This window comes from Psittacula echo (genome assembly GCF_963264785.1).
Source record: "Psittacula echo genome assembly, chromosome: 6".
Classification (NCBI taxonomy): Eukaryota; Metazoa; Chordata; class Aves; order Psittaciformes; family Psittacidae; genus Psittacula; species Psittacula echo.
Window position 1 is genome coordinate 61,452,869 of NC_137743.1, and position 19,494 is coordinate 61,472,362.

Sequence of the window (19,494 nt, forward strand, 5' to 3'; positions counted from 1 at the left end):
TGCCAATGTCCTTTGAAGAGTCCTGTGAGCCATCTCTAGTCTCACATAAACATTCAGGCAATTTTGGTTAAAGTGCTTATTTTTTTTTAACTATGCATAAATGTTAATCTGGCTGGTTTACAGCGGAGAAGTTTTACAGGCTCCTTTAAAAATGTCAAGGTCATGTTTAAACAGTTACTGTTTAAAGGAGGAGATGAGGCACTGGACCAAGAGGATTTGGAGATGAAAAAATGAAAACCAGTGTTTTCTGCTAACAGGTGTTATTTGAGAGTTTAGCGCTGGTAAAAGTGATGGTGAAGTACTTCAGAGACCAATTGCTTCTGCATCTACTACTTTGTACTTGTACCATGGACATTGTTAGTGAAAATACACCCTTCCTTGCCTCAGTCCTAAATTGAAAGGACTTCTGCTGATGACAGGAAAGCACAGGCTCTTTAAATGCTGACTTCCTGAGACTGCCAGGGGGACCAGTTCATGCCAATTACCGCAGTGAAGTTTGTGATGATGAAGTATACTACTTCCTGGTTTACAATGGTCCAGGAGGCTGTGATGATTAAATGTTGCTTGTGAGGTCTCCCGCATTCAGCATAATCTCTCAGGAGAAAAATGATTGAGAATCCCAGTGCTGGATGATTCTGCCTATCATAATGCTGCATTCCCACCTGAGCAAGGAGCACAGGGTGCTGCTTTTCAAAATCCAGAACTGCAAGTTCGAAAAAAATATTCAAGCCTTACAGAATGCTCTTAAGTTACATTTAAGTTAGAAGAAAGCAAAGACCTATATATTTTAAATAACTTTCTCTTTTTGTGACAGCATTAAGTGACCCTGGTCTTGGTTTGATGTTTAATTGGTAGGGCTTTATGATTTCAGAGCTGATGCAGTTCAAACCGATCAGTCTATCACTTGCTACTAGACATGCAGTATTTTACCAAACAAGACCAGACAGATGTCTTGTTCTGAAAAGCCTTCAGTTTGAGACTGATGTTTCAAGATTCTGTATGATGCCAGATGCTCCAAGGGAATGATTTGGTCTCTTTGTAACCTCAAGTGTCCGCATACATTTTAGTGTAGGTTTGGTGTCTAGCACTCTTATACTAGGACAACAATCCAGGCTTTTACATCAAGACCTAACTGAGAGCTTAATTGAAAAATTTATCATCTCCCAAAGGACTGTGCCGTAAATTCAACTGAGGTGACAAGAGGAAGGAATTGGAAGATGGATAGTGTGAGAATAGATGAAGTTTATCTTACATTTGAGTTGAATTCAAACAGAGCTAGTAAAGGTGAAATGTTGTGATGACTTTGGTGGTGAGAGTTAAATTGGAGGTTTTCCCAGTGATCAGTGCTCCATTTTAAAAAGCAAAGAAACAAAATTAGTTGTAGCTGGCACTAAATGCAAATCTTTTTTTTTATTTTCGCAGTAGCAATAGATGGCAATGACTGATCCACAGCAACCAAACTGCTCATTTCTCATTCCTTTTGGTTATGGGTGGCTCACAGCAACGAGGGAGTTGCTTGTTCATATTCTTCTCAACTGTGAAAGACAGTATTCAGCTCATGAGGACTGTCCATTTGCCATCTTTTTTGTAGTATTAACCTCCCCCTTGCAGAGGCCTGATTTTAAAAATGAGGGAGACTTTCACCCCAGGATATGGTATGAGTTTTCAGTCTTCATTCAGTAATCAATACCATTCAGTACGGTGGATGTATAATGCCACACAATATTTTAAGTTGATGGAGATATCTGGGATATAGGAAGAAATCTGTGTTCACCCTTTACATAACGGTCATTGAGTCATGCAATCTTGTTTAAACAAACAATGTGAATCTTAAAATAGCCCCTGGACATTCCACCACAATGGCCATATTCAAATGAATGTTCAAGATATGCCCTCTATCATATAGCCATACAGTAACCCTTTGGTGACAGTGGAGCCACCTAAAGACAGTATTAAGCTACACTTGGCACTGGACACACAGAGCTGTTCACTTGGTCTGGTGAGGCAAAAAAATCTGCTTCTCTGTCATCCATCCACCAAGGGAGGCAACAGACATGAAACCTTTTGAGGCTAAGCTCATCTGAGGGTGATTTCAACATATCAGTTATTGTTAATAGCTAATTATTAGGGGAATTCATGGAACCTGACCTTGTTGCCATACAAATGGTGGGAAACTCTGCTCTTCACCTGATTAACCATTGACATCAGCCACTTTTAAGAAGACAGGAGTGAAATCTTGAAATTCTTTGAAAGCAGTACTATTAATATTGCTATAGATTCCCTGCTGGTGTTTTCTATAGGGCCTTACTGATACATTTCAAAGGATAGTTTAGATATGATAAAAGCATAAATATTTTATGGAACTGCTCAGTTATGACAGCAATCAGTAGACATTGCAGCTCAGCATTCAGAAATCGTTTGGTGGTGTCCCTCTAGCAAGGAAAGCTTCAAAGAAGAGGCTGGAAAGGCTACTTTTCTGGAGCTCTCTCGGTTTCTAACCTAGAGCTCGGGCTAATATTGGAGGGACTTGGATTTTCATGAGATAAGAAACATAAATTCCGGGTCTGCATGTGAAGTACTCAGCTCTTCAAGACTTTCCATGTTTTATCTTCCACCAGGCTTTGTCTATATCTTGTGTATTTGTGCAGAAATCCAGAACAGGCTGTGAAATTGGTCAATAAACCTGGTATTGATCCCTCAGTAAAGGTAGGTTAAGGCTCCAGAGAAAAGACTGTGTGGAGGGAGCTTATGGCAGCTAAATGAGCTGAATGTGTACCAAATGCTTCCCTTTCCTAGCTGGGAACCTAACCTGCACTTCTGACACCCAAAATCACAAGTAGTTCAAGCTGAGAGGAAAATGTCTCCTGCCTAAGTGGCTCACAAAGATCTCAGTGAATGGTGTGTGTCCCCATGAGTCACTGTGGGAGCTGGGGAACCAGGCAGGCCACCAGCTGGGCACACAGGGCCTCCCCAGGGCACCCAGGCACCAAGACCCTGCCAGACCACAGCTACCCCCTCCTGTGTCTGAACTGCCCAGGGGGCACTGACCCACAGCTCTGGAGAGCAGAGATGTATAGAACAGGGCTGGCCATTTGGACATATCTACTGGCCCTGTCTCTTCACAGGAGAGAGCGCTCAGTGCTACTAAAATAGAACAAATTTGCAATGATATCAGGTTATATGTTTTATGAGCCATATAATTAACATGCGACACTCAGTGCCATGGGATATTATTGACTTAGTAGCTTAGTAAGTATCAAAAAGGATTAAGCATTGACATGAAGCAGAATAGCATGTGCACTGACACAAGCTAGGATCAAAATTACAAGGGCTACCAACCCTTGTGCTTCAGGGCATATTTTGATCATCAGCTTGGGGCCAGAAGGAAAGCTATTCTCTAATTGAGCAGTGCATAGGATGCATGTGGGTTACAGTTATACATATCTCTATGGGCCTTTTTGATTTCTTTTCTTTCTCCTTCTCTCTCTTCTTTTCATCCCCTCCTGTTTCCCCTCCCTCATATTTGTCATCTGGAATAGGTCACTACTGAAGACAAGACACTAAATTAGATAGATGGCTGAATAGTCTGTACTAATAGGGTAATTTAATGTTTGCTTCTCTCCAGAACCCTTAACGTTTATTTCAAATATAAATTTTATATTCACTTACTAAAAAGCTCCTGTCCTTCCAACCTTCCTTCTATGCATGCTACTTTTTGTTTTTATCAGCTACACCTACAAATCCACTTAGGCTCATTTGAATCGTGATTTTTCAGAGGTAACAAGTGAACTCAGTTTGGGAAAAGGACAAGAACAACCAGGCACATTAAAGGAACCTGATTTATCTGATTTATAAACAGAATGGACAGCAGAGGCATAGAGAAGAAAATTACTTGCTTCTTTGTGGGACCTCAAGGTAATAGCTGAAAACCAGAGAATGTCTGTTTCAAAAATATGCCTACTCGTCTTATTTGTTGCTTATTTCTTTTTGCTTCTTGCCTTCACTCTTCCAGACTGATTTCTAACTCCACCCATCCTTGCCCTTCCTTGGTCCTTTATTTTTGCTTACATCTTCTCTTCATACCTGGCGCTAGCCAGCACTGCTCCACTTAGCTCACATACTGCCCTTTGGTTTGCTCAACCTTGCTGGAAAGATCCTGTGGTGCAGGTTCTCCAGCATCCTTCCCATTTTCCACAGCAGGTTGAACTCCAGTTAGTTTCTGTGAATTCATCTTCTAGTCCTTTACTCAGCTTCCCTAAAGACCAAAGCTTTGTGTTATTGTCTTCCCACAGACATTCTTCAACATGCCAAAGTTGACCTTAGGCTCCATGGACAGATGGGACCTGATCCAAAGTCCATTAACATCAGAGGAAATGTCCATTTATGCCCATGGGCTTTGCATTAAATCCTTTGCATTTTACTTACCTTCTTTAGTGCCTCTTACTCAGCTTCAGTTATTAAAATCAGATTAATCCCTCGCAGATCCCTGACAGTTCCATGTACTGTATAAGCCAACCTGTGCTACTTCAAAAGATGGAGACCACAACTGCTACTCTGCAAACATGAAATCTGCAGCTGGCTAATACTAAAAGGAAGGTGTTACTTCCTGATTTCCATCCTGCATATAACTGAGGTCAGAATTTCACTCACTGATCATTAGCTGAGTCTTCCATTACTAGTGCACAGGCTCTCTCAAAACCATTTCTTACTCTTCAGATATTTTTGGTCCCTACAACATTATTCTGACCAGACACCGTTCAAGATTCACTCTGTTTGCAGTTTTACCCTCAGTACAAGTAGACTGCTATGTCAGCCAGAACATCACTACTTCTTTCTGTTGACACAATACTCTCTTACCCATATTGCCACCCCTCCTCCTGCTTCATTTTGTCTACATTCCTGTTGAAAACTCTACTCCCATAATTTAGTCTCCCACTCAATACTTGGTTTAATCAAGTCTGTCACTCAATTTATATCTCACTTCTCACTTAACACAAGTTTCTCGGTTAGCAATCTGTTTCTCTAGCACTTGCTATGCATAACACATGGTTAGCTTTTCTTTCTACGCTTGCTTCTCTGTTTCCTTTCTGATTCCCAGACCTCACTTTTCCTTGTAATACCTGAAGATGAGAGACTTCCTCTTCTGTCTCCCTCTTTTTATGTTCCTTATGTATTTTATGAGTTCACTGCAATCAGGGCTACTTAAATATCATGGGGTGCTTTGTGTAGGGCACAAAACAGTCCTCAGGTCCAGTTAAAATGATTTTCAACTGCAGAGTCTCACTCAGTTTAATATGTAGCTTTAGGTAAACCTCTCCTGTTGCTGTATTTCTTTGTTGTGGCTTATACCCCTTACCATCTTCATCATCTTCGCTTGGTTTGTCGTGACACAGGACAAATGCACAAAAGTTAGATTCTTTCCCTCTGGCTACTCATTCAGCACAGAGTGCTAAAATCTGGTCTTGAACATCCATCCTCAGTTTTTGTGTTGAGGAACAAAGAGCGGAGCAGAATCCTGTGCCAGTTGCTCCGTACATTCTACCATAGGTGCCTGGGTTGCATATATCTTGACCCACATCACCTAGTGTAACCTCAACAGAAACTTAGCAGCTCATTTTTCCTGCATGAAGAACACCCAATTAATTTTGGACAGCAGAAGTGCACTGAAGGTTGCCTATCAGCAATATTGGCCACCACCACATCTCCCACAGGAGTCTGTTACTAGACAGTGCCCTTGGTAAGTACCGTGGGGTAAGGACTGCTTTCCTCCTCGGCTGCAGCTCTACTAGTTGTTAGAGGAACTGGTGGACTGCTGATTAAGGCTGTTGGAGCAGTTTTAGCTGGGCAGGAGGCAGGTTCACTGATCAGCACCTGTTGGATAGATCATTTGTTGGTCCTCTGAATTCTTCTGCTGGGTCAGCAGATTTCCAGGTTTAAATGCTGGCATGGTGTAAGATGCAGAATGCTGTTGTTTCATAATCACCTTCTAGAAGTAGTGCTTTGTTGTAATGCTACTGTTATGTTGCCCTACTTTTGGTATCTACTTTCGGCACAGGCTGGGTGAATTTTTGCCTACTGCATCACTGAGGTGTAGACTTTGCAGCACTGGTCTGGCTCTATTTAACCTGGGGATGGGAAGCGGGGGGGGGGGGGGGGGGGGAGGATATGTTGGTGGCTGCTGTCACTGCTTTTTATGTGATTGAATAACACGATGCTTTCATAGGCTAGTTGTAAAGCAGGAATACATGGTACAGCACTTTTCATTTTTGGATCAGTCTGATACTGTTCCTGGCTTATGGTACACTTATCTGTATGTTCTTAGCACAGCTCGTGCTCCCAGTAGTGCAGGAGAGGCCAGAGCAGCCCTTCCCTCTCTGGCTGGATTCGTGACAGCCCTATATAAATCTGCAGATTAAGCAGATTTGGCAATTGTTCAGACAGAGACAGACTCAAGTAAAAGGTGAAAATAAACTTGTTTATAAAGGCCCTGCAGACAGCGCTCTCAGATGGTATGCTATTAGAGGCAGAACAGAGGCTGGTTTGTTTTCTTTTGCAGCTGGAGACCGATGATTTCTTTGCCTGCTGCGTCCAAGTCCCATCACCATAAACCATACGTGTGTGCGAATGCCGGGTCTCGTTCTTTAGTAGTTTCAAGGCACTTGGCGTGTTTCGGCTCTACCTGTGCACCAGATGGTTGATTTCCTAGGGGACTCCCACACGCACCCACCGGCTCGGGCGGCCTGGGAGCGCGCCTGGCGCGACCCGAGGCGGATCATGGGCACGAGGACGCGGGGCTCTGCTTCCCGCTCCCGCGGGGGGAAAAGGCCGAGCGACGGGTCCCTGCGCGGGCGGTGGCTTCGGGCTGCGGTCGGCAGCGGCCGCGACCTGCCTCTTCCTCCCCTCGCCACCGGCTGCTCCGCCGGCCGAAGCACGACACCGGGCAGTCAGTGCCTGTAGGGCCGCGGCAGGCACGGAACGGGTCGCCCGGCATCAGCCCAGCTGACGTGTGCCCGGGCGAGGGCGGCGGCCCCCCCGCTGCACGCAGGAAGTTTACCCGGCCGCGGCTCTCTCGGCCCCGGGCGCTGCAGCCTCGGCCCGCCGCCCTCCGCGGGGGGAGTTAAGAGAAACACCCGCGGGTGCGCCCGGCCGGGGCTCCCCTCCCGGCTCTGCAGGCTGCCAGCCGGAGCGCAGCGAGCGGGAACGGCGCCGAGCCCGCCGCAGTCTGCCCCTTCCCTCCCCCCGTGCGCGGGGCCGCTGACTGCAGTGCCCGTTCCGGCAAGCGGGAGGAGGCGGCCGCGCCCCGGCTGCAGCCCCCTGTGCTGGCGGTGGCGTTAGCGACGGCGCTGCGGGCGCCCCGGGAGCGCCCCCGGCGGTCACACCCCGCGGCGGGCCGGGGCCGGCGGAGGGAGGGGGCCGGCGCGGGGTGTCTCCGAGCCAGTTCTCGCGGTGCTGGCCAGGCTCAGCCTCCTTCCCCTCCCCGGCGAGCGGTGACTGTGCACGGCGGAGTGGGGAGCGCCGAGCCGGGCGCGGGGGGAGCCCGCGCCGCCCCAGCGAGCCAGGAGGGAGGCCGCCGAGCAGCGCGCCCGCCCGGCCCGTCCCGGCCGCCCTGCCCCATGCCCCAGCGGCGCTGAGCCTCCCGCAGCCCGAACATGGCCACCACGGCAACGTGCACCCGCTTCACCGACGAGTACCAGCTCTACGAGGAGCTTGGCAAGTACGGAGCCCGCTGCGCGCCCCGTTCCGCGCCCCGCCGCTCGCCTCGGCCCCGGGACCCCCCGGCGCTGCCGGGGAGCCCTATGCCGGCCACCCGGCTCTGCCGGGAGCCGGAGGAGGATTAGCTGTCGCGCCGTAATCCCGCTCTCCAACCCCGCGGCACCGCCGCTGGAAGGAAAGGTGTTTCTGCGCCCCGGGGTCGTCCCCGCCGCTGCATGGGTTGTCCCCGCAGCCGGCCTCGGGCTGCGCGCTCCTGTTGCACCCCGGGACTTTCCCTCTTTCCCTCTTGCCCTCCTCAGGACCAGGCTGCCGCGTTCTCTTCCCCACACCGTCTCCCTGCTGCACACTGCAGTTCCCTTCAACTGTTTCTGTGCTGGGACACACTACTCTTACCGCCACTCTGAGATGCTTCAGTCCCCACTTCCTTGTCCCTGTGAAAGGACCAGATGCTGCTGCACCGCGCTTGTCCCTCTCTCTCTCCTTCCCTCCCTCTCTCCGCACTTGTCTCTGCATTGGCAGACCTGCTGCTGCACCCTAGGACGGGGCTTTGCAGGGGCACCCCGCGGGACAGGAAAGCGGCGTAGCAATGACCGGGGTAGAATGTAGGGACAGTGCTTTCCCGGGTGCTGCTGCTTTTCCCCTCCCTCCCTCCCTGTACCAACTGCTGGGCTCTGCTGCATCTCTTCTCTCCAGCCCGGTGTCCCCGTCCCTCCCCACGCTGCTGCAGCTGTGTGTCACTGAGCCCGGGCCCCGGTGCTGGTGCTCACCTTGCTGCTCATTGGTTTGTATGTAGAGGTTGAGGAAGGGGAGAAAAAGGCAGGACTCTGCAGTATCGTGAGGATTCAACCTATTTTAGGCTCTCTGTAGGGCTGACTGTCTTGTGGGGTCCTTGTGCAGGTTCTGTTCCTCTTTCTTATACTTTAAATATGTACATTTGTCCTTAGACGCAGGTTCACATTCCTGGTCTGAAGGACTTGAAATTTTCTGCCAATTTTCTCTAATATGGCCTTTTCAGATCTTTCCTGTAAGGCCAGTTGTTATTCTTTTCCCACTCTGCTTTGTTGTGGGTTTTGTGTCAGGTTTTGGTTTGTTTTTGAACAGAAGGAACTGCTTTTAAGCACTCAGCTGTGTAGTCCTGTAGATTCTGAGTCCCTATCTTTTCACCTTGGTGTGTTGTAGTATCTCTTTTTTTCCTCACAGAAATCCTTCTTCCCTTTCTCTCAGACCTCTTCTCCAGATGGCTCTTTGGAATAGTTGTAATAATATCAATAATTCCAGCTTGAGAAAATGTACGAAGCCTCATAGCTTCCTACATGCTTCGTTAATAGGTACATGCTTATCTCCATTTTGTAGGTGGGTAGGGAGATGTAAGAGAACTACTTACTTCTGCAAAGTGTTGCAGCGATTTTGTGACCAAGCTGGCACTTGAACATGGTTGAAATGAGACCTGGTTGTCTGATATAACTGCTGAGGATACTGTCTTTGGGAGGTGGACTTACTGGCAAGTGTTTGCAGCATCGTCTCCCGTTCATCAATCCCTTCACGTCCCGTTTCTGTGCCTGTATGAGTCCTCTCTCCCTGCATGGTGTGCTGTTCTTACTGTGCTGTCTGGGAGGGGGCTTCAGTACCATATAGACTAGGTTATATTTGTTGATCAGACAGCATGCACTTTTCTTCAGTTTCTCATCTGTCACTTCCATCCTCTGCATGTCTTCTGTCCTTAACCCGATCCTCTCTGGGGTTAGAAATTGCTGCAATTGTATTCTCATTTTCAGTTTCAGAGCTCCTACCCTCTGTATTTTTTTTCCAGGGGAGCCTTCTCTGTGGTCCGCAGATGTGTAAAGAAAAGTTCATCACAGGAATATGCTGCAAAAATCATCAACACCAAAAAGCTGTCAGCCAGAGGTTAGTCTCTTGATGTTCCCTTCTCCCTTCCATGAGCAGAAAATACTTCGCTGGAGATGAAGCTGTGATAAGTGTAAGGGACCTGCAGTTGCTTGTCTCAGTCATTATTTCAGCGTTACAAAGTAATTGAGTTGTGTGGCAAAGAGCAGGTTGCAAGGAGGTGTTGCAAGATGATAGAAAAATTCCTGTATCTGGAAATGGATACTCTGTGGCTTTCTCTTTTTTTCTTTTTGAGATCTTTCTTCTGCAAGCCTAGCTAGAGGTATGTTTATGGGAGATTTATTGACGTGTAAGTGTACCAATCACTCATAATAAAGAGAAGTGTTGCAGACGGAATTTGGCTAGATCTGTCTTACCCGAAGAGGTGTGATTATTCTTTTTTAAGGATACATGCTATATGCCTTGCTACTTTCATGCAGTAGTCAAACGTGGTGTGTTTGGAAACCATCAAGTTTGCTTTCAAAGGCAGAAGTAGGTTGAGTGCAGAAATCTTGCAAATTTGACTTCTCAATAAATCAGAACAAGTATTTGTTGCTTTTGTTATTCCTGGAGACTTAAAAACCTGAAACCAGACTGAAGATTTGTTTTTCTTTTCAAAAGACTAAACTCTGCTCCCAAGCTGTGGGTCTTCTGTTTTCCAGAGATGCACAAAGGGTAGTGTAGCTTGTATAATGCTGTGAATGTGTATCTTCTAGTGTGTAGGCAATCTCTTACAGGGATTAGTTGCTTCAAGAGTGGAGTGGATGAGGGAGAGAATGAGAGAAACCGAACTGCAGTACATGATGGTGAAAGCAGAGTGTGCAACAAGTTGAGATGCCAGAGGTGACTGTTTTCTAGAAGAGGTGAACAAGACAAGATCAAAGTCCTTAGAGACCTTTCAGATCTGACAAAATTAATGTATTAGGCCCTTGACTGTCTTGCTAGTTGAATAGATGGTTTAGTAAGGAGGATGACTGAGAAATAAAAGGAAAGACAAGAAGAAGCAGCAAATGATCTTGATAAATGACTTAGAAGTGAAGAATGTTTTGCCTAATCCATATAAAAGAGAAAAATAGAATATTCTTTTTTGCTGAAATGCAAAATGTGATGATGAGAGCAGAAGACGGCTTGAAGAATGGTGAAAAATTTCCATATAGTGTAGTTAGCATGGAGAAGAAGTGTGAGAAATCGAGAGTGCCATGCTGTGAAGGTTGGTTTGTTTCTTCTTTTTTGACTTGTGGAAGCAAGAGTATTCGATAATGTGTTGTTTCCTGAGTGAGGTCGTGTTGGGGACCAGCCTGTGGAGCCCTAGATTGTTTAGTTGGTGGCTGCAGATCCTGTTAGAATTAGCATTCCTCCATAGTCAGGTGACAGTGCCTGCTGATGTAGGTGGGATATCCAATCTCTTGAGTTCAAAATTAGTTCAACTTAATATGGGAGAGGTTTGAAGGGTTGCTTTGCTCTGCTGACGGCCGTTAATGACATGTTCGCTCTGCAGAGTTCTCCATCCATCCTGTAGTGAGGACTAACTCTTAGGAGAGCCATCTTCTGAGATGCCAGTAGCTTGATAAACTGATTTCAAATAAGAAACTGGTTTCCTACAAAGAAGGTGGTATTGAAGTTAACTCTGGAGACAAGAAAAATGAGCAAAACTGCAGAATCAGTTCAGTTGAAAGAAAATTCAGAAGCATACTAATAGAATATGTCATAGAAGAACTGATTGAGTCAGTTTTTAAGTGTTCGGGCACCTAATGCATTACAGAGGAAGGGATACATAGATTCTAATTGTTTCTCATATTAAGGTGATGACACTGCTATGACCCAGCAAGTAGGAAGAGTAAGTTTGGGTGAATACAGGCCATGTTTTGATCTTTCTATTTACTTTCTAGATTTCACATGTTCCTATAAATAAAATACATTGAGGATACTAGCCTGGTCCTCAGCTACGTAACTTGAGGCAGCTAGTAATGACGTACAAAGGTATTGGTTAGGTAGAGGGCAAGTATGAGGAGAGCCAAGAAAGGAAATGGATGTTTCTGCTAGTTCAGAACAATATCTGAAACAAGGGACAGATCAGATTTCGTTGAAGTCTTACCTGAGGGCTGAAGAATGTGCATTTACAGTGAAAAGTGAATGATGACTTCAGCTGAATATATGGGTTCCTCAGTTATTCCAGCTGTGTTTGCTGATAGCTCAAGTGGTTAGTACAAAAAGGGACTGAATATATTGATGGGAACTTAATGAATTCACCTTGGAATAGGTCTTTAAAGCACTGAAGGAGAAATGCTTGCTATTTAGACACTGCAGCTGTAAATCAGTGATTAGGGAGATTCGATTCAGCAACCTGAAAATGAAAGTCTCCGGGAAAGGCATTTTAGAAAAGCTGTCTCCCGCAGGAGGAGAATTACGGCGTTAATTCTGCAGTATCCTGGATATACGTTGCTTGATGCTTCCTTTCCCTGAGCTGGCACTTCTCCCCTGGGGGTCACGTCTCTGCCCAGCAATACAGACGAGGCTCTCCTGCATGCCCAGTTGCATACGTGTCTGTAGTGCAGGTTAACCCACCCTCTTCACCTGCCTCCCGCGTTGTTGGCTTTATTCTAGGCTTGGTCACAGGGCCAGGATATTTCATCGTTGGACAGCCTGCTCCTCTCCAGCTTAAGCTTGGCTACATTTAACATTTTGTACCTTCTCTAGCAGAATTTGAACCTGCGTACATACCTCATTTAGTAACTGCTACTTCAAGAGCCAGCATCTTGCTGCTGCTGTGTATATGTCCAGCCCATTGCTGCTTCCCTGCTGCTGTAGTGCTTCCCTAGGTTATGTAGAGGAAAAGGGTAATGAAGCTGTGCTCTCTTCCGCAGTACTTCTTGTTACCTTTATTTTTTAAGACTCTTGATAAGGAAATATTAGATAGCCAGCTGGGAAGTGCTGAACAGCTTGCTGTATGTAGCAGAAAAGGAGGAAGAGGAACACTTCAGGGTGAATTGTTTTCTTTCAGAGGGTTCTGTATTATCTAGCATGTTTATGAAACTCTTTTCTTAGAGCAATATAGCATTGAAGAGGCATGGTGCTGTTAAAGGGCTTGTCTCTCAAAACAAGGAGGATGAAGGTGGTGCTGGTATTTATGAAGGGCAATCCTAACAACTTTGCTCTTGTAAGCTTCACCCTTCGTAAAATACAAAGTCAGATGTTGAGGGGAGAGTCTCTGTTTCTCTATTGTCTATGATTTTTGGGTGCCTGTTCTCTCTCTTTTTTAATGAATCATGTCACTAAGAGCTGGTCTAGATTAAAATTCATATTTCAGCTTTAATGAAGTATTTGTTATTATTCATATTACTCATTTTGTGTGATGCTTAAGACTGCCCAGTGAAGACTATGCCAAGAACTTTGTCAAACAGGGGCCAAATGCTTGTGGAAAGGGAGGGGAAACAGACTTCACCTTAGTGAGCGTTCAGCTGACATGTAAGAGCAGTGGTTATTACGCATACGATGCTTCAGTCATCTGAAACTCTTATGGGATTGAACATACAGGTTTTTACCGAAGCTATGGGTAGAGGGAAGCAATAACTAATTTTTTTTGAAGTTGTGTTGCAAGTGTCACCAGAATACTTTTTGAACATGAAAATGCGTAGCAAGCAGTGCTTCAGTTCCTAGGCAGCAGTGAACTTCAAATAAAGTAAAACTGCTTGCAGTTACCAAAGAAAAAAGGATCAGGAGAGAAGCAGTAGCTTTAGTAACAGTAGGGAAATACCCAGTATTTGACTGTTGAGCATATACTTCAAGAGATAGTCCTGCACTGGAAAGAGGCAGGCAGAGTTCTATCCTGTGATAATTTTTAGGATGTTGTTTATACCATAGGGGATGTAGTGATTCTATCCCTACATGCAGTAAGATCTTAACACCACCTTTGTTTTTTAGGTGTGGGGAGAGAAATCCCTCTGCATTGCATCTGTTGTTAAATTTCATTTACTGCCGAAAACCTGTCTTTCAACTCTTGCAAGTGACATCTCTTGATGAAAAAAGTGAAAAGCAGCTGTCTTGGAAGTCAGACTGCTTTGCTGTTTCTCCTTACCATGGCTTTGCTCTTGCCTGTGGAATGAAGAGGTGGATTCTCACCCTGCTCCCCTTCTTTCCAAATCTGTAAACCGGGTAAAAATTTGCAGTCTACCAGTTACTTTGTTGTTGTTCCTGTAGGAGATTATGTGGATTGTGGGAGGAGCAGGGAATTACTTCTGTGTATCAATCCCTGTCAGGAAAAGAACTCTCTCTTTACACTTCCAACTCAGCTTTTTTTCATACACCCCTCTTGTCCTGGCTTTCAGTTCCATAGTGGTTGCTGATTTGGGCTTTACAGTATGTTTTGTTGGAGGTGTCAGTAGTAGTTTTCCCTGGACACTGAAAAGTTGAGCTTGAATGCTGTGGAGGAGGTTTAGCAGCATCAGTTCCTAACATCGGTCTTGATCTGCTCTGCAAACATTCTTAGCCGATGTTTGAGTTAGGACTGTCTTGGAGTGCTCCTGTGGTTTGAAGTCCTCTGTGAGCTCCAGCAGAGCCGCTCGGATTGGAAGAGTGCAGCGGTGGTGCACTGCAGCCTGGCAAATCCTCTCTGTGTGAAAGCAGGGAAGCCCAGCACACCGGTCACAGATGGCTGAAGCGCAAATCCCAACTCGTGTAGCAGTGTCCTGTAATAGGCGTCCTCTGTGCGTGTCTGTGTTTGTAGGCTGGGGACAAATGTCCTTTCTTGCAGAGGACAGCAAATCAAACCCTGTCTGCTCAGCTGTAGTTGCTGAGCAGCCAAATCAAGTCTGGTCATTCCGTGTGGGAGAGGAGCTGCCCTTTCTGCAGGGTGGGCCTTAGGCTGAGTGTGAAGAGCTTCCCTGTGCCCCAGCTTCTCCACCTCCCTTCTGCTGCCAGCAAGCAGTCTGAGAGATGCTGTGATTAGAGAGCACATGTAGGAGATTAGCTGCAGCGATGGCTGAGGACTTTTTTGCACACCCGGAGGGATTTTAGGAGCAGAGCCGGAGTGCTGCACCCCCCAGAGCAGTGTGTGTGGTGGGGTGAACGTGAGGGGCTGGGTGCTGCGGGAAGGGGGCTGCAGGAGAGGAATCGGCCGGTGGGCGGGTGCGTGGATGGCGAGTGGCTGAACTCTGCGCTCTGCACCGCAGCACACATGCGTGTGGCGGGGAGTGGCGGGGGGGCTGCTCTGCTGATGTCAGAAACTGCAGCCCTCTGCTTCCCACCGGCAGACCTGTCTCCCCCTCCTCCCTTCCGTCTGCAGCCCCTGCTCAGGGGAGGAAGGGTTCGAGCAGTGTATGTCACCAGGAGAGATTTCACTGTCGGAGGTGTCTGGAGAAAAGGAGGGGTGTGTGTGAAAGGAGAGACCCTGACCTTAGGGGGCAGGCTGCGGCTGAGAGCTTGCTGGGTGGCCACCGAGGGTCGGTCAGCCTGGCTTTTTGCCTGCCTCAAAGCATCGGTACAGGCAGGAGAGCGCCCTGGTGTGAGAGCCGGCAGAGATTGGCAGGGCGGCGAGCGCTGGACACCTTGCTTTGCTGTGGCTCGCTATGGCCAGAAGCTGGCTTCCTCCCGCTGTGGGTGACAGCGCTGGCTGGGGTTACCCCAGGTTGCCTCTCAGTTTACGCTGTATATTTTATAAAGGAGCTGGAACAGAGCAGACAGGATTTCAGCTCGTGTCTGTCTTCTCAGTGGTCACATTAAGTATTAAATTTCCAGCATTAACAATAAGGAGGGGGGGCAGTGGGCACACAGATTGGGCAGGAGCTCCTACTGCCTCCGCATGAGGTTGGAGAAAGGGGCTTGGCGAGAGAGTCGGGTTTCGTGTTTTCCCAATATAAACTGGACTTGTGTATGGCAGAAATGTGATTAGACTAACTCCTGCACGTGTCCCAAAGCCCTTGGCTCTAGAGCATTTACCAGCTCTCATTTGACCAGCGAGCTACAACTGAGATATTTCCAGGTGTCCCTTCAGTGAAGAGTGCGATATTGAGTGCACTGCAGATGTTAGGGACAGGGAGAGCCCCTTGAATTTCTTGTGAGAAGGATGCGGTGCAAAAGCTATGTGTTTCTACTTTGTTGTTTGTGGTGCTGGTGGTGGTTTTGGGGTGCAGTGTGGAAATCTCGTTGCCTCCAAATTTAGTTGTTCTCTGGACAGTACCAAAATTGTCACGGTCAGAGGAGGCTTCATCATGAAGAAATCTCTGCAGAGTGCTCCCTCCCTCCCCCAGAACAGAGGGCTAGCACCACTGTTTCCAGAGAGGACTATGACAATCTTCTTGTTGTGTTCCATGCCCTGAGAGTGTTTTATTTTTCCTGGCTCTGCAGATTGGGTGAAAACAATTTTTAAAGGGAAGCATGCTAATAAGGAAAAAAATATCTCTCCACCTATGAGTGCCATGTGCCTGGCTCATAACTCTCACAAGCAAGGCATCACCCCCTTTTCCATTAATTCTGGCCTATCACCTGTTCTGGTGTTTCAGATGTTTGTGTTCCTCTGTTCCTGAAAGTTCCTGATTCTCACCAAGATAATGGACTTTACAAAAAATGTTAATTTGTAAGTGTTTGACTATAGAGTGGGCTGTTGCTGTTGGCTTGGCCAGGGCAAGAGGGCTGCATCAGCTGGCACCAGGATCCACCAGCTCAGGAAAGAAGCTTTGAATGCTGTAAAAAGAAATGCGGAGTATCTCACCTCGTTGTGTGTTTGCCTGCAGCAGAAGTGATGTCAGTGCTCAGAACAGTCATCTTGGGGAAAGCAGAGGTGCACTGGCTTCTGATGGGCAAATGTGCGCTCAAAATCCTGAGGTGCTCACTGGATGTTTTTAGTGTATGGAGGAAATGTCAAGCTGTAATTGAAACAACTGTAGTTCCTGCTGGCCCTTATGACAGTGGGCTTACCGCTTCAAATGTGGGGTCTTCTGAGTTAGGCTGACTTCATTTTGTACCTTCTTAAATTCACTGTGTATTTAAATTTCACCGTATACTACGGTTATGGCTCCCCGAGCATTCTGGTATTGCTGCCTATATGACTTTTGGAGAGCAGCAGCAGCATCATACCTCTGAAGAAATGGGCTGGCAGTATCTTAGAAACAAGTTTTTTGAACACTGAGGATAGCCAAAGGCCAGTGAGGCATGGATTTAGCTGCCTGGGGAAACTGAGTCTATAGTTGTTAGATTTTGATGCCTCATAGTTTTTTTGTGCCTGTTGCTCTCTGCCCCCTTTTCTTCCTGTCTTAATTTTTAATTTCTTTTGAATGTTCATTTGTTTCTCCTGGATTGGTTACTTTAACCAATAATTGTATTAATCTATAATGCTGTGATTGAAAATATCCCTTTAGTAATGCTGCTTTACTCTCCTCCCAGAGAATACTGCAGAATTCCTGTTGCTTCCACCTGTTAGATGAACAGACTGGGGAGGATGATGGTTGGTGTAAGCACCCAATTACTGCTGACTGAGAATAATTCAGACATGTGAGGAGAGCTAGTTAATGTTGTATCTTGCCTTTTTATGATGGGGTCAGGAAAGGAGGAGATAACTGTGGCTTTACTCATGGTGTCAGGATCCATCTCACTCTGCTCCTGGCAGAGTCAGAAGGAGAATTCCCCGTCTCTGAGATGTGAGTTGAGTAAATGTGATGACCTTTCAGAGAACGTGTGTGTGCGTCTAGATGTGATACTGTACTCTCAGCACTTTGGCATTATGTTCCTGAGAGCATGAGTTACATACCTCTCTGGATTGGTGACCCGCTGTCCTGCTGCTTCAATCCAGAGTTCCCTTCTTGAGCTAGCTGTCATCCAAGCACCTGCAGCCCTAGGCTGCCTTGTCTGTCCCGTGGCTGGGGTCTGCTTAGCAGTGACACTGGGATGAGTCCAGATTAGCATCCTGCTTCTGAGAAGGGTGTTAGCTCATTTTTCCTCTCTGCCAGAAGGCACAGGTGATTTGGCTTTTAAACACAAGACTCTTTTTCTCCAGGGCAGCAAAGGTAGCATCTCTCTTTGCAGTGCTGTCATTAATGTGATTCTGTCAGCGTCCCAAAAATTGAGCTGAGAGATGTCTTGGAGAAAAGAGGAGGCATTGTGGGAATGAAGGCAAAGTTAATTTAAAGGAAGAACAAGACCCTTGCAAACATATCTCAAAGGAAGGAAGGTGCCCTTCGTAGGCCTAAGGAGCAGAAGGCTCAACGGCAGAGAAGGCAGAGAGCGGCAGCCTGCCTGCTGTGGCAGAGCTGCTGGGTTATCTCTGGGGGCTGTTGCCATGATCACAGTGTCAAACAGGGACTGAAAAATCTACCAGATGCATGCGAGCCAAAGGTTTAAACTTTCTCATAGGAGGGAAGGGAGGGGAGGAGGAGGAGAAGGGTGGGTGATGATGTATTAACGAAGAACAGCATCCTAGTGAAAAGTACCAGGCCCTCTTTCCTATAGCTGCTGGGATGGCGGGTGGGAATGTGCACTGGCATTCTTCCTTCGGTCTAAATGCTGTGCAACATTGCTCTGACAGATTCCCTCTTTGAAGAGGGGTAGATGCACCCCGCTTTCACTGGGTAAATTGCCAGGATTTGCATTGTTTTGGCAGGTGAGATGGAAAAAGTGGGAAAAGTTGGTGTGTCTCTCTTTTTCTGGCCTTTTTTTCTATTCCATATACGCACAGATAACTAGTTCTCTACCTTGTGCTAAGAGCTTTTCTGCATCAGAGTTGGTACAAATAATCCAGTTTCAGTGTAGTTTGATATTCTGAAACCTCCAGACTCGAAGTTAACCAATCTGTGCTAATGTTACTGATAACACAAGGCTGTTGCCCTTGAAAATGTCTGATTTAAAACCATGTCAGCACTATTAGGGCTAGTATTGGTCATGACCCTGTGTACTGCTTTTGTCCCTGCTGTTTCCCTGCCCAGAGCTGGAGTGGTGTCACTGCGTATCAGAGCTGATCGCATTGTTGGGAGGGCCTGGGTGGTGGGCAGGTAGTGTGTGATGGAGGGTGGGCTTGGGCAGTTTTCCCTGCACTGAAGTCTGAGAGAAGTCCTATCACTACCCTGTGCTGCAACCTCCTTTGTGAAGGAATGCAACCATTACAAGAACTGGTCCTAGACGAATTAGTGATGTGCAGTTGGCTGGAGAGTGAGGAGCTCGTGAAGGGGTCACTGGCTTCAGTGCTCCATAGCTCAACAGGTGGTACCACTTGTTTGTTCGCAGAACTGTAAGTTATACAGTGCCTTTTTGCAGGCTGCTTCAGGAGAGACTTCTCTGGTCATGTGTGGCAAACCTCTGAGCAGCAATACACATACTAGTGTTAAATGTTTTAGAATTGTGGTAATTATATTTAGTTTCTTTCTAGAAGGGCTTCTTCAACTTAAAACATTTGTTTATTAAAGGAGACATTAATGTCTATAGAAATTAATGGTGTAGGTCTTTCTGAATCGTGGAAATCCCAGTGGTCTTTTTAAGCCCCTGTGAATACAGGCTGTGAGTGAGAACAGGGATGTTAAGCCTCCAAAGCCAGTTTCTGAAAGCTTGTGGAAAGGATTCTTTCCCTTCCCTTCTATTCCTCCTCTAGGCATCTGGGTTAGCTGTTGTGGGCTGCAGCTTATCTAGTGGAGTAACTCAGTATTTGGATGTGCTTTATCTTCTGCTGTTACTGTGTCATCTCTGGTAAGTCAATTGGTGTAGACCGTGGTAAGTGATAGCTGTGAAGAGAGAAATGTCATTTCTTGATGTTGACAACAACTCTCCTTTGAAGGAGAAGGTTTTCTTAATTGCAAGGGAGCAGGGAGAAAAGGAGAAGCAGGCTGACACAGCCTAAGGTCTGAGGTGGAAAAAGGAGGGAGATGAACTAGAAATCTTTAAACTTAAGAAGTCCACTGTTTTGTTTTGGTTTGGTTT

At 46.6% G+C, this 19,494-nt stretch overlaps 1 protein-coding gene across 6 annotated transcripts in view; it reads left to right on the top strand.

Moving 5' to 3' along the window:
* The first annotated feature begins 6,525 nt into the window (after positions 1-6,525).
* Positions 6,526-19,494, top strand: part of CAMK2G (calcium/calmodulin dependent protein kinase II gamma) — a 125,106-nt gene continuing 112,137 nt past the window's right edge. The window contains exons 1-2 of one of the 6 annotated variants that reach the window (XM_080621455.1): positions 6,526-7,714; positions 9,524-9,618. In XM_080621455.1, the coding sequence (XP_080477581.1) occupies positions 7,650-7,714; positions 9,524-9,618 (160 nt within the window). In that variant the 5' untranslated portion in view covers positions 6,526-7,649. The remainder of the gene's footprint in view (positions 7,715-9,523; positions 9,619-19,494) is intronic. The other 5 variants (XM_080621451.1, XM_080621450.1, XM_080621452.1 and 2 more) reach the window with 5 other exon arrangements.